Below are 14,792 nucleotides of genomic sequence, written 5' to 3'. Positions count from 1 at the left end.
TGAATTCAGGCTAATTCACTGATTCATAGCAGTCTACATCTTTGTCGGATTTGCTTAAAGGTAAATGTGTTGCAATATGTGAATGGAGAATATACACAAAATAAATGTATTTGAATATATTTTCTCTCTGCACAACAACGTTCTGGTAGGAGATATCTGCCACCGCAAGAACAACTAATGGGAAAATTTGATGAAGCTGAGGCCACAATCAAAGATTGAGCCTTTTTTAAAGACAATTATATAAAAATGTAGCTTGTGAGGGGTGACAATGTGTTTGGGAAAACCATAAGGACCACATTCCCCTTTGTCCAGTGTATGGATGGATGAGAAGAAAATGGGGACAAAAAAAAAAGGCACCCAGTGTTCTTTTTTACTTTAATTGTTCTTTTTCACTTTAATTTTTATTATTTGTGTGTGTGGTAATGAAAATGTTCAAAAATTAATTTTGGTGATGAACACAGAACTATATAATGGTACTGTGAACAACTGAATGTACGCTTTGTATGACTGCACGGTATTTAACTATATCTCAATAAAATTGCATTTTAAAAAATAGATTAAAAAAAAAAAAAAAAAGATTGAGGCTTTTGCTTTAATCACTTCAAGACAGGGAATGGATCTGCCCTAAGCAGGCAAATGTGAGGGCCTTCAGTGGTGCCACTCTGAATTTGGGGCTGAGTCTTCCACTTTTAATACCGATAGAATTCCAATTTTAACACTTCCGTGTGGGTTTTGGATTTGGGGAATGCATGGAGCCAAGGCATTTTTAGCTCTGACTCTTTCTTTCAGGCTCTCCTGGAAGAGAGCTCTTCTCTTCTACACACCTCTTCTCCAGGCCTGCTTCTCTCTCTCCGCAGGGTGTTGGGGGTGTCTTGGGAAAGTGCCCTCCAGCTCTCCCCTCCCTTCCTCTCCTTTCCCCTCCTTAATAAGGCCCCACATTGGGGGGCGTCCCCCTCAAGCCCTGAGTGACGTATGCACTTGGCACTTCCTCCCTGGTCCTGAGTGCCTTTCCAGGGCCACATGACTGGGAGTGCCCTTAGACACAGGGCTTGGGGTGACAGCTCTGAAATTCCCTGGGATGCAGTAATGTCCAACAATTCCAAACTCGTAGGTGCATTAAAGCAGTGCTAGGGGGAAAGGAAGAGATAATATTAGACATTTTGTCTCATTGAATCCTCACAAAAATAATAATATATTTCTTGAGTGCTTACTGCATAGTGAAGCCAGGGGTTTCGTGGCTAAGAGCATGCATTCTAAGGCCGGACCACCTTGGCTTGAGTCCTGGCTCTGACACTTACTGACCATCTGACCCTAAGCAAGTTAATTAACATCTCTGTGCCTCCATTTCCTCCACTGCAAAATAGGGACAATATTACCTACCTCATAGGATTGTTGTATTAACATATGTAAAATACTTAAATAGTGCCTGGTTCCATGTGTTTTCCATAATAGCTGCTACTACTATCTGCAACAGATCTACTTCATAGGACAATACTACCATTCTCATTTCACAAGTGAGGAAAGTGAGGCTTAGCAGAGTTATATAACTGGCCAAGAGAAATGTGGCTTGCACAGTATGTGAGCTCCTAAGAGCTTCCATCATACACCAAACCAGAACCCATTTCTACCACTGAGTCTTTGTCACTCAGAGAGATTGCAGATAGACATACAGTAGGGACTATATAGGTGTTTGATCAATAAATATTGGAAACATTGTCCCTTGAAACCAGTCAACCAAGTTCCCAGGATATCTCTGAAGGCAGCTGAGCAGTGTGAGTTGAGCCTTCTCTGGGCTCCAGCAGGAACCTGCAGGTAAGGAAAGGTTCCCAGGAGAACAAAGGACTAGTCACAGGAAACGGTGATGGGAGGGGGGAGGGCAAAGAAAGGGAATTTCTATGGAAAGCATGGAGCTGGCTACCCAGGACTAGATCAGAAAGGAAATGGCAAGGCTGGGTTTCTGGACACTGCATATCTGAGTGATAGGGCTGGAGATGGGAGCCTGGGTGAGCCGAAAAGACAGGTCCAGGACCACAGGGACCGGGCCACAGGGTGGTCAGGGAGGCAGAAGGACCCTTTAGAATCCAAATCAAATTGTGGGCTTCAGAAGGATTGAACCAAAAAAAAAAAAAAAAAAAGAGGAAAGGGCTGGATTCTGGGGTCCCACCTGGAGAGAAAGCACAAAAGGAGAGGGGAGGGGAGGGAGTGAGCCACAGACAGCCCTTGGGGCAGGGAAGAGTCTCCCTCACCTCCCCACTGCCCAGCCTTCATCTTCTCCTTTCTCTTTTCTCACACTGAAGAGAGCCAGTGAGGCAGCAGTCAGATGACTGTCCAATTAGATCAGATTTTTAAACTGCATTTATCATTCAGAGAGGGGAGGGTCTTCAATTACTTGGAAAATAATTTCAACTGTCCACTTATTTTTGCTAGATTGTCTTGCCCTAGGAGTCAATAGAGAACCTTGAATTCAAAGTCTGAAGTCTTTTCTCCTAGAGCAGCCGGGTTTTCCTTGGCCTCTCTCAGAATTGGGAGCCAGATTTCAGGAATTCACAAAGTAGGAGGAGGGAAGACTTGCCCTGGAGAAATAAAAACCTTTCTGCAAAAGTAGGCTCAGGGAAGGGAATGCTGATGTGAAACAATCCAAAACGCATCATGGAAGGAGTATTTTCATTACAAACATCATATTGTTTGCTTTACAGAGTTTATCGACTCAAGATATAATTTTATTTTTATCTTTAACAGGGAATTAATTATAAAAATAAATCAGCTCCGATAAATCAAATTTCTCACAAATTCATTAGGAATTCATCCTTGGAGTTCCATTAGGTTCATCCGGTTTGTTTGTTTTCCTTAATAATTGGGAGGCAGTGGCTTAAAAATGACCACCAAGCCGAATTCAGCCTTGGCGCTCCTGTGAAACCACGGAAAAGACTTCGCCACTTATCACCACCAAGGTAACCCGTGCTTTCCCGGGCGCAAACGCTTCTCTGCGAAGGGAACCGGGGAAGAGGGCAGGCGAGGACTCAAATATCAGCGAGGTTTATCAGTACGTCCAGCTAATAAACGACTTTTTCACTGTCCACACTATAATTGGTTTACAGCCTTTTTTGTTGATTTATCCATAAGAGCTGCTGTTAAATGGCTCGGGAAGGCGTCCGCCTAATGGCTGAGCATCGCTCCCCGGCCTGTCTCAGGCGAGCGGGCGGGGAGCCCGCGCAGGCGGCAGCAGCGATTCAGAGCGGAAACGCATTTCACCTTCAATGCGCTTGGCGATTTTATGATACCGTGAGCTGCAGCCTCAGAAGATATACACACACGAACACGCTCGGTGCAGGGTCTGCGGGGCTCGGTTTTAAATGGATGCACGCGATAATTAGCCAATCCAAAAATCCCAGTAGCCTCGTCAATAATAATAATAATAATAAATAATGATAATAAATGACTGTTTGACCTTTGTTCCCTGGGTCACTTTTTTCGGTAGCAGGCAGCAGAAAGTGCTAATAGTGAAAATGCTGAAGCGCTTGCATTGAATACCTTCAGCAGCCCAGTCACCCCCATCTCTCCCCTCTTTGAGTTTGCTTGGTCGCGGGTACCCGGCTTTTTTGCCAGCTGCCTAGTGGGTGGATTTGCGTTCTGCTGAGCGCCTCTTTTCTTTCTGCAGGGCCGAGCAAAAATATTAAATGGGAGCAAATGAAGCAGCGAAATGGAGACCAATTTACAGAAATGCGCAATTAGACGAGAAGTGCAAAGTAAACACTCTCGGTCTGGGGTGCGGGAGAGGCACAGTGCAGAAGGATTGGGAGGGTGAACTGAGTCCGGAGAACGGTGGCGGCGGGGAAATGGGGGGAGCAGGCAGGTAGGAAAGAAGAGAACGGAGGCGGGGGGTGGGGGAATGGGGGTGAGGGGTGGGGGGGTGACGATCTTTGTCCCTAGCAGACTCGCTGTCCGCTCATAACCGGGTCGCCAAGTCAACCCGCAGCGACCAAGCAGATTATCTCCGAGGGTCAACACGTCGCGGCGAGGCAACCCCCCTCCTGCCCTGCCCTCCTGATCGATGTGGTCACTCGCGGCCCGGGTGATAGCATCGGGCCCTCCGCGGCCGCTGCAAACAATGGGCTCATTGACGCGGGCGCGCAGAGATTAGGTGCGCGGGTCCCACGGCCTTTCCCTCCGGGGCCCCCTAGGACAGCAGGTGGCCCTTTTCCCTAAAGAAAGCGCTGAAACGCCGCGCACCCACCGGGCTTCCCTCTGCCTGCCCTTTGGGGAGAGTCCGGTCTTGGACAAGTCAGGGAACTACCTCGCTTTTGCAAACTCCGTACCAACCACCCCTGCGCCCTGAACTCTGCAAGCAGAAGCTGCGACAGCACCAGCATCCCACGAAGAGAAGGAATCTGCAGGGAAGCCCGAATCCCCACCTGGCGTTTTGTTTTCTAATAAAAATGAAAAGTATTTCAGAATAGCGCAATCTGTATCCCTTTAAAACACAAATATTTCCACTAGGAGAAAATATATGAAAATCAACCTGGTAAAGGGCTGATGTGTCATTTAGGAAACTCAGACTGCGCAAAGGAAACGCAGTGATTTTCCCTTGCTTGGTTCCTTGTGGTCCGTGCTCCCTGTTGCCGAGATTTTTCCACAAAGGCGTCTAGTTTTGCCGAAACTCTCTGGAGCGATTGGAAGAATGTCATCCTTTCGGCAGGGCCGGGGCCGAGGCCGGCCAGGTGGGGTGGGTCATGCCCAGGCCCGGGGTGGGGCGCTGCCACCACCTGGAAGTGTTCAGTCGGCGTCAGATAGTCTGAAAATAGGCTCTATTCAAGGAAGTGCCCCCCCCCCCGTGCCCAGAAGTTACTGAATGGGGTAAGGCGAACAGTCGTTGTCACGAAAATGCAGCGTTTTGATTTTTGATTTCTTTTCTCTTCCGGGCCTGCCTTCTTTCATCCGACGCAGGATTGGACATTGGCCTGGCGGACTCGAGGTCTGGCGGGTCCAGGCCCCGAGAAGACCCTGCCCCTGCCCGCGCCTCCACACACAGGAGCTGTGCCACATTTGGGAAACTGCCTTCTGAGTTGGCTAAGCGAGCCCCAGTTTCCCAAAAGCAAAATTAATAATGCCCTTCGAAGCTTTTTTTTTTTTTTTTTTTTTAATGTAAACGGCCAGTGATGCTTCTGAAGTTACAGTCTACAGAGCACAGCCACAGAGAAAAACATACAAAGAATGCCGGGGTTTTCTGTGTTAGCCCACTGATCATTGGTGGTAGTGAACAAACTTCAATAAATAAAATAGAGCCAAGTGTTCTGACGTATAGAGCAAACGTTTTTTTTCAGCTGTATCTACCCACAGATAAAATATATATATAGGCACAACCTCAACATATGTACCTTTGTAAAATTACATTATGTGCACCATCAAACATACAAAGAAAACAGAAACCGTTTAAAAATATATATACCTATATTTATATCCCTATAAATTAATAATAGCAGCTCTAGTAGGTTCTTGCTCGCCCCTTTTGAGGGAGCTCCGCCAGCTGCGCACACAGGCGTGCGCAGCCAACTCAGCTGAAGGAGAAACTTGAAACAAATGCAGGTGATCATCAGTACCTGGGCCTCTCTTCTTAAGGCAGCTGGCCAGGCCAATGATGGCCCCGGGCTGGGCCACGTGGGGCTGGGTAGAGCCTATGGCGCGGCGGCCAGCCCGCCTGTCCCCGCGGGTGTCGGGTCCCCTCTGAGAGCAGCTCGGAGCTGTCAAAGCGAGCAGGGGTGGCGCCCGGAGTGGCAGCTCAGCACAGCGCCAAGGCCCCAGCCGCCTACTCCCGGCCGCCAACCTGCACACCCTGGCTGCAACCATGAACGGCGAGGAGCAGTACTACGCGGCCACGCAGCTCTACAAGGACCCGTGCGCATTCCAGCGGGGCCCGGCGCCCGAGTTCAGCGCCAGCCCCCCGGCGTGCCTGTACATGGGCCGCCAGCCCCCGCCGCCGCCACCACCCCGATTCCCCGGAGCCCTGGGCGCGCTGGAGCAGGGCAGCCCCCCGGACATCTCCCCGTACGAGGTGCCCCCCCTCGCTGATGACCCGGCCTTGGCACACCTGCACCACCACCTCCCCGCCCAGCTCGCGCTCCCCCACCCGCCCGCCGGGCCCTTCCCAGATGGAGCCGAGTCCGGCGCCCTGGAGGAGCCCAGTCGCGTCCAGCTGCCTTTCCCGTGGATGAAGTCTACCAAGGCTCACGCGTGGAAGGGCCAGTGGGCAGGTAAGGCGGACTCCCCACCCCTTCCACCCCTCCCGCTAGCGGCCCGGCTGTTCCTACCTTCCAGCGTTCCCCAGGGCCCGCCCCGCCTCTCTACTGCTCCCCTGCCCCGGCGGATAACCAGGGTCGACCTAAACTACCCCCGGGAGCCAACCAGGCCACCCAGCGCAGGAGCACTTGTTGGATCCAAATCGAAGCGTCTTTTCCATCCAGTTCTCCTCTGGGAAGTTTAAGCCCGTTCCCACCCTGTACCCGGGCTCGTCTTCACCGCAGGAGCCCGCGTGCTCCCAGAGCCGCCCCCAGAGAGCTGAGGTCTGGCCCGGCTCGTGGCTTCCGATCCTCTGGATCTTCCCGGAGAGGAGAATGCCCCCGCCTGAGAGTCCCCCAGGGAGTGTGTCCGGGAAGAGGAACAGGGCCCGGGATGCCTCTACCCAGGCCCGAGCGCGCCTTCGGGCGCTCCCCCCACCTCCAGCCGGCGTCCTTGCTCTGCCCTGGCGGCTATGCCGGAAAAGAGCTGGCAGTTTCAGGGACACCCGGTTACATGGAGAAGGGCAGAGAGGGAAAAGTGCATCCAACTGCGAAAGGTCTCCGACTGCCCTGGCTGGAGGAGGGCAGGGAGCAGGGAGGGGCTGGAGCAAGGCCGGGTGGCGGGGGGGGGGGGGGGGGGGGGGGGGGGGTGTGTGTCTCACCTCAAGGCCAAGGGCCCGCCGTTCCCCCTTGGAGCGAGGCTTCTGGGAGGTGTCTGCGATGCGAGTTGCTTTTTGATCAACCAAAAGAGACAGCAGGGAAGTCAATCTGAGGAAGGAGATGGCCCTCCCTGCAGAGCTGGCTGGGGAGGTCTGAGTCTGGGTTCCCGCGGCCCTAAGCGCCGGCCTGAAAAAGAAGGTCTTCCCGGAGCCCCGCGGCGGGATACGCGGGAACAGCCCCCAGGTCCCTTCCCCGCCCCGGGCTGGAGGCGAGTTCCGGGGCGGCCTGGGCCGCGGCCTCTGCACAATGTTATCGCTTCCCTGCAGCAGCTACTTCTGGTCACACCTGCACTGCAAATAGGTTTTCTTTTCCTTCCAACTGACAGAAGAGGGAAAGAAACTCGAGCTGGCGCACCCCCCCCCCCCCAAGAAGCCTCGGCGTCCTGTCTGCGGGGTTGGCCGGGCCCTGCGTGACACTGACCCGGGCGCAGGGGTTCATCCAGGGTCCCCGGGGCTGGCCTTTGTGTAATTCACTCTCTCACAAAGGCCGGGTGTTAAGGACTGAGCAGGGTGCCCCGGGTTCCGCAAGGCAGGACAGGGCCCAAACTCGGCTGCAGTCACCCCCATCCCCAATCCCGGCCCATACTTGGACTAAGGGGGCGGCCGCAGCTGCTGAGAGCTTCCTGGTTTGTAGCTATTCCGCGCGGCCAGGGCGGCAGGCCTCGGAGTCTCGCGAAATGCGGGTTTCCTGGGAAGCGGGAGGACGGACGGCTCCTCCTCCAGGGAATGGGGGATGGTGCTCGTAAAAGCTCTCCTCCGTAGCTTCTTCTGGAGCTTCCTTCCCACGAAGCACTGGGAACGCGCGTTCCCTGCGTCCCCCGCCCCCGCAGCGCCGTGCGCTCCCGGCCTGGGGTTTTCTCAGAAAAAGGGCGAGGGAGGCCCTGAAGGAGAACTTTTGAGGTTCGGTAAACTTCCCTACCACTCCCTCCGCTGGACTTGGCCTTGGACTCAGAGGCTGATCAAAGGGACCAGGAAAGAAAAAATTTTTTTGAAAAATTAAAAAATTCAAAACCCCGAAGGAAAGTCAGCAGTCTTTCCTCGGAATGAAAAGCCACCGCGGGCCGGGAAGTCGGGCCCGAGAGGTCTTTAATGGCACCCCCGGACCCCCCCACACCCCGCAGTCGCGGGGAAGAGGCCGACCCCCGCCTCCGTTGGGCCCTCGGGTCTCCTGGAAGCAGCCCCCTGGTAACTGCTGTGGCCCTGGCTGTCCTCCGTGGGCAATTTCGAAGGAGACGAACTTTCAACAGTAGGCCAAACCGCCTGCCCTTGCACAGTGGGATTTCACGGCCCTGGGAAGACCTAAACGGCTCCCCTTAAGAGAAGAACTCATTATTCCCAGTAATTAGTATTAATACTACTGCTAATCAGGGATTCTGTAAAACCTGGACTTGTAACAGCCGCGCTGGCCTGCACGCACCCACCACCTCCCTGCGCCTTAGGGAAGGGCGCAGGCTCGGGGCCCTCGAGGTCTTCCCAGTCACACCACCCACAGTCTCCAGCCTCTGCCGGGTCGGCCATCCTGGGCAAAGGTCCCCGGGGTGGTGGACTCGGAGCTGTCTCCTGGCTGCGACTCTTTGGTACCCGTAGCCGAGGGTGGGAGCCAGGAGAGGTTATAGGTTGGATTCAAGAACCGTGGACGTCCTTTTAACTGTTCCTTTAAGGCCCGCACACTTCTCTTCCAGGCCAGGGAGGGCCCGACGCGTAGACTCCGAGATGCCCCGCGGGGAGGTGAGTCCTCCGCGGACTCTCCGGCCTAGGCCTCCGCCTGCGCTTCCGGGCGCCTCCTCTTGTCCTGGGGAAACCCGGCCACATCCACCAAGTCACAATCCCCGACAAACCCACTCGCCTTGGCATCCCTAAGGCCTTCCCCAAGCTGGCCTCCGTCCTAAGACAAACCGATTTGGGCCTCTTCCCGGAGTCTTGGTGGATTTGAGAGGAACTTCCCGCGCCAGCGCCCCCCGCCCGGGTGCAGTCGGTATTCGGCACAGGAAGGAAAACATCGCCACCTCGGGGAGCGCAGAGGCAAACGCTGGGTATGCGGCGCCAAGCCCCGGGGCCAGACCACTCTGTCGCTTCCTCCAGGTCGAGGCCCTGGAACCCCGGGCCCTTGGAGGCCTGTTTCTACACCGCGTGTCTTCCTTACCCATCCGCCCACCCCACCCCCCACCCCCGGCGCTCTCGGCTCTGCAGCGGGTTGCGGACCCCGCGCCTCGCCTCCCACCTCTGTGTGCAGTCGGGGTCCTGTCCTGGCCCAATTGACTTTCCTGGGACCCAGAATACTGTCGTCTTCTCCCCGCGACAGGGAGCTCAACCCAGGTTAAAATGACGACAATTATAAGGAATTTGCCGGCTCTCGGGTTGGGACTGATTCCAACAAACTTAACTGCACAGAAAAAATATATGGTCAGAGTGTAACTATGTATCACAGTCACTATTAGAGCAGGGTTTTTCAAACTGCAGGTTGCGACCCATTCGTGGGTCATGAACTAAGTTTACTGGATTGAAACCAGCATTTTTAAAAAAACGAATTAGTAAACATTGGGGGAAATTAGATAGCATCATATGTGGTAAGGGTTAGTACTATGTTCTGAAATTTGTCTCAGTGATATATCCGTGTGTGAACTGCACAGTGATCTGAAATGTATTTTTTACTGTAGGTCACTGTCAGAAAAGTTTTTTTTTTTTAATTCCTGTATTAAAAGTATTTTGATGCCTTTATTGAATCGAATGGGTTTAGAAGATCTTACGCACATTTTAATCAGCATCAGCCCAAGGACTGGTTAAGGGAACTCAATCAATAGCCGTGTGTTGACAGCAGCTTTGACCCCCAGGAAAAAGCACCATTTACTGGGGACGGCCTGTGTGCGTGCGGCCGCGGGAGGCTGGGAGGGTCGGGCCTGGGTGGGCCAGGGCATCTTGGGCCCTGGGCTCAAAGGGTTGGGGCTGGGCGGGAGGGCCCGGGGGCCACCCTCACGCGCTGTGTCGCCCGCAGGCGGCGCCTACGCGGCGGAGCCGGAGGAGAACAAGCGGACGCGCACGGCCTACACACGCGCGCAGCTGCTGGAGCTGGAGAAGGAGTTCCTGTTCAACAAGTACATCTCGCGGCCGCGCCGGGTGGAGCTGGCCGTCATGCTGAACTTGACCGAGAGACACATCAAGATCTGGTTCCAAAACCGCCGCATGAAGTGGAAAAAGGAGGAGGACAAGAGGCGCGGTGGCGGGGCGGCGGCCGGGGGCGGCGGGGGCGCCGAGCCGGAGCAGGACAGCGCGGTCACCTCCGGCGAGGAGCTGCTGGCGCTGCCGCCGCCGCCTCCCCCCGGGGGTGCCGTGCCGCCCGCCGCCGCCCGAGAAGGCCGCCTGCCGCCGGGCCTCAGCGCGTCGCCGCAGCCCTCGAGCGTCGCGCCCCGGCGGCCGCAGGAACCCCGGTGAGAGGCGCGGGCTCCTCCCTACCCGGCGGCCTCGACCACTCGAGGACACGAGGGAGCGGGCCTAGGACCCCGGGGGTGGATCCCGGCCCCCGCGGCTCAATGGGGCGAAAGCTGAGGGGTCCGCCCCAGACCTGAGGGGAGAACCCGCGCTCCCCAGGCACGTGTGCCAATTGGGGGTGCCGCGGGGAGACGCTGGCAGACCTTCGGAAGGAGAAAAGATGTTTTCTGGAATGCTGGGGAACTATTTTGGTGATATTGTTGGACCCGCGACGTCTGCGGTTCCGCACGTACCTCCCTGCCTCTGGCACTCCCGAACCACAGCTGGGTCCAATTTGGAGGAGCCACTCTCCAAAAGACAAGGGAACTGGAAACTGTCCAAATGGCAACGCCTGCCTCCCCCCACCGACCCCTATACAGGCAGACGAGATGAGCCAGACCGAGTGCCTTAAGAATCAGCCCCCCAAGCAGCCGTTCTTACCACCCCGATGTCATTTTGACCTTTAAAAATAATTGAAAGGAGACGGCTGTGGTTTCAAGGACTCAGTGGAATCGATGGCCATGGAATAATAATTCTAATTCTTCCTCTTCTCTGCTTCTCCTTCTTGTCCTCCATCTTTTAAAAACCTTTTAACATAGCCACATCCTTCACTATCGCACTTTCTGGAATCGCCACCCCTTTCCTCAGAAGAAGAAAGCCCGCGGGGGCGGCTGGGCCGCGGTGGGGCGAGGTGACGGGACAGTGGGCGAGTCTGGGCGCGCCCCTGTCGGGCCTATGCTGCAAGGGCGAGCGGAGAGGCGACCCGGAGCCAAGAGGCTCGGGGACAATGGTGGACCTTAGCGATCGCTAAACCAACGCTATTCAGAGCTTTCTACTTAGGATATGAATTTCTTTTTAGTTCCTGTTCTCGGGACCGCCGAAGCTGCGCGGGAGGCACGCAGGGTGGGCTGGTTGGCGGAGCGCGGTGCCGTGGCACACGCGGAGGCGGATATTAACGCAGCCAGTGTGACTGCAGCATCTTTAGACTAAATTCTGGAGACGCGTGTGGTTGTGTGTGGGGGGCGGGAGGGAGTCTGGAAAACTAGTTGTTTTTATTTAAAGTTTTAAAATTACCTAACGTCTTTGTGAACGGGTTTGTGATTCCCAACTCAGTTGCTTATTTCAGGGGCTGGGCCTTGGGTCCAGGTGATGTTTGTGGACAATGCTTAATAAATACGGGTAACATGGAAAGAGGTGAAAACTGAGTCTCCTGGTTTTGTTTCCAACCCTTCCTGCAGGGCAATGATTCCATGTCATTTTTCAAATTGAATAAGGTTATTTTTTTGTTGTTTTGTTTGTGTGTGTGTGTGTGTTTTTTTGTTTTTGTTTTTTGGTGCAAACCAGAGAAAAGCAGATAATTAAGAAACACTGGGTTAGGGCAGTGTGTGCGTGGGTGTGGATTTTCCTTTTCCTTTTTTTTTTTTTTTAACTTGAACGTCACTTTACAAGATGCATTTTTAAACGAATGTAATCCGGCTGCGTCCGGGATTCTGAGTGCGACGCTCGCGCAGCGGGCAGGAAACCGCGCCGCTAGCCAGGGCGGTATCCGGCTTCTTCTTTCTTCCCAGAGCGGGAAAGCCAAGAGAGTCTTGGGTTAGGAGTGATGAGACCCTGGCTTCCAAGCCCGGGTTCCCCGGCTTCTCCGCTGGGCCCTCGGCCGGGCGTCAGACTGTGCCCAAGACGGCGCTTCCAGAGAGCTCCCACGCTGCCCGCCGCAGGCTCACTCTCAGAAGCCTCTACTTTTATTTTCTTTTTCAAAGAGAGACACAGACCATTTCTTCGGAGAAGGAAATCGAGTCATAACGCTCCTCCTGAGTAAAGAAGAACCCGGGGATCAGAAAGAACTTCGTGAGCGGGTGCCCCTTCCGTGGAGATCTGGAGTTTGACAAACCTGGGTCCCTCAAATACTGGCCCTTGGCCCTGATAAAAGTATTCACCCTCTCCGTGCCTCTGTTCTCTCATCCGTAAAGTAGAGGCCAATACAACCTCAGAGGGTTGCCTCGAAATTTTAACCAAAGAATACGGGTCAAGCGCCTCATTCCCGATCTAAAAATAGTTATCCCTCCACAAACATTGGCCATTGTTTTGATGACCCTCATCAACATTTTCAGAAGCAACAAAATCACTTTAGGAAGCACCTTGTCGGGCGCTTGTTGCAGCACAGCTTCGCGGGGACTCATGCGCGGCCCTAGCAGCCCCCTCCCCTGGCAAATCCTCACTCTGTTGCTTTGACTTGACTCTTGTTCCTGCCTATAACCACCGGTATTGGCTGAGTGCGTCCTAGTTTTAAAATGCCCTTCCTCATAAATAAACTACTTTTGATTACTCACAGAAACCTTGGCCAGGTAGCTGAGCCTGTCCTCCTCTAGACACGGAGGCTGGCGCTGACCCGTGGGGACGAGGACTTGCTGGAGTTCAGACTCTCAGCAGGTGAAGGCTCAGAGTCTTGTCCCGCGGCTTGGGTGCCACGGGTCCTGGGCGACCGAGGAGGTTTCCGGGACCCCAGACTGAACCCGCCGCCCTCTCCCAGGCTCCTCTACAACCTCACGCGGCGCTGCGGGGAGCGGCGGCTTCACCCGGCAGGTTACAGGACGTGTGAAGGGAAGGAGAGGAGGTGCGGGCCTCCCTGTTCCAACGGCTTCCTTCGAGGGCGCGCGTGCAGACTCGGACTAGGGCTGCGGCCTCCAACCGCCCAGGGCCGGGCCCGCAATCACCGAGCATTGCTGAAAGCGTGACTCGGCCACACTCAGAGCCGGGAAAACTGAGATTCCCGCAGAGAAGAACTTGAGAGCTCTGCTGCCCAGGGCTTGAATTCCCGTCCTCCCAACTTCCGCGTGGCCTTGGGCCAATCGCTTGACTCTGCGTTTCCTTGTCCCTAAAATGGGATCAGATTGAGGATTAAATGCGATCACGTCTTTGAAGAGTTTAGGACCCGGCCTGCCGCGTAGACGCCAGCACACGCGGAGGAAGGAGATGGCGGTGGTGGTGTCATCGCCAGGGAGGCCGGGGGAGTCATCGGAGAGCAAAGCCTGGCTGGCCAGACGAGCTTCGCGGAGAGTAAGAAAGAGAAGTTTCCGAGGTAGAGACTTTTGGTCCGGACACCGCAGGCGACAGGCCCGACGGGACGGTCGCAACAGTCAAGATCAGACCAGGACCGGGCGGCGGGCGTGGGGTTCGACGCGCGAATCTCGAAGTCTGCGCGGCCACCTCCTGCCCGATTGGACAGTGAAAGCCCATCCTGCGCCCGAGGGGCGGGGGCGCTTGGAACTCCAAGGGCGCGCCGGTGCGCCGGGCCCGGGTCTTGGCTGCGCTCTTCTGTCACCCAGGTGCGGAGGCCTCAGAAACCAGCCAACCAGTCCTCAGGAAGGGCCTCTTCCTGCCAATGAAGTGATTTTCTGCAAGTCCTAGAACCCCAGGGACGGCCCTAGTACTTGCCTCCCCTGAGGGGCTGTCGCCTCCGGCTCTTCAGGCTTGACCTGCTCTTCTCTCATGAAAGCGCAGACCCCAGCGGCCTTCGAAAGCTCTAGGGTGCCAGAGGAGAATTACAGACGGCAATGGGAGGGCAGGGCTCCTTGCGGCCACCGCTACGCACGCAGTTCCCCAGCGCAAGTGCGTGCGCTTCCGGAGCCCGGGAGCAACCCGCGCTCGGCTCCCTGCGCCAAGAATTCCGAGCGGGCTCGCCAGCGCCTCCGCGCCCTCGGCTCTCTGACATCCTCGGAGCTGAAGCTACCGCCACGCCAAACCGCGCAGACTCTGCGATCCTGAAATGAAGGAACCGAGCATTGCGGAGCGCAGCCAGAGATCCCCCCGCTGCCAGAGATCCCTGAGCTGATGCGCCACAAGGGACGCGTTGCTCCCCGCGCCGGCACAGCGCGGGCGCGAGCTGAGTTGGGAGGGCCTCCGGGTAAGTTTCCCGATGTCCCGTTGTCCCCGGCCCGATCGTATAGAGTTAGAAATCGTTCTCGTGAAATAATCCTAAAAGCTCCTTCTTTCTTCGGAGATATATCTCTTCATGTACGTTTGGCAACACGGCTACTTAAAGAAGTTCTTGTCTTAAAAAGTGAATTCGTACCATGCAATAATAACTGTGAGTTGGCGGAGATCTCAGGTTGTGCCTTTTGATTTCGAGGCTTTAAGGCCTGTAATTCCTCACTTGCACCCTTCGCTTGGAGTCTGGCGTCTGCGCATCGCCTGAGCGCGTTCACCAACCTTTTGGGGGCTCCTGCTTTGTGTCGGGCGTCACCGAAGCCGGGCATTCCTTGCCCTGGAAGCTCACAGTTTTAAAACGCCAGATCAGCTCCTCCCCTGACGGTAGCTATCACAGTCGTAGAAGTTG

The 14,792-nt window shown here is 55.1% G+C and overlaps 1 protein-coding gene across 1 annotated transcript; it reads left to right on the top strand.

Moving 5' to 3' along the window:
- The first annotated feature begins 5,842 nt into the window (after positions 1-5,842).
- PDX1 (pancreatic and duodenal homeobox 1) lies at positions 5,843-10,420 on the top strand. Its single transcript, XM_037800467.1, has 2 exons — positions 5,843-6,248; positions 9,984-10,420. Exons 1-2 carry the CDS (start codon positions 5,843-5,845, stop codon positions 10,418-10,420), a joined length of 843 nt encoding a protein of 280 aa, XP_037656395.1.
- Positions 10,421-14,792: the final 4,372 nt, after the last annotated feature.

Source organism: Choloepus didactylus, chromosome 12 (genome assembly GCF_015220235.1).
Source record: "Choloepus didactylus isolate mChoDid1 chromosome 12, mChoDid1.pri, whole genome shotgun sequence".
Lineage (NCBI taxonomy): Eukaryota > Metazoa > Chordata > Mammalia > Pilosa > Megalonychidae > Choloepus > Choloepus didactylus.
The sequence above is the reverse complement of the archived record's forward strand: the minus strand, read 5'-3'. Positions and strand labels throughout refer to the sequence as shown.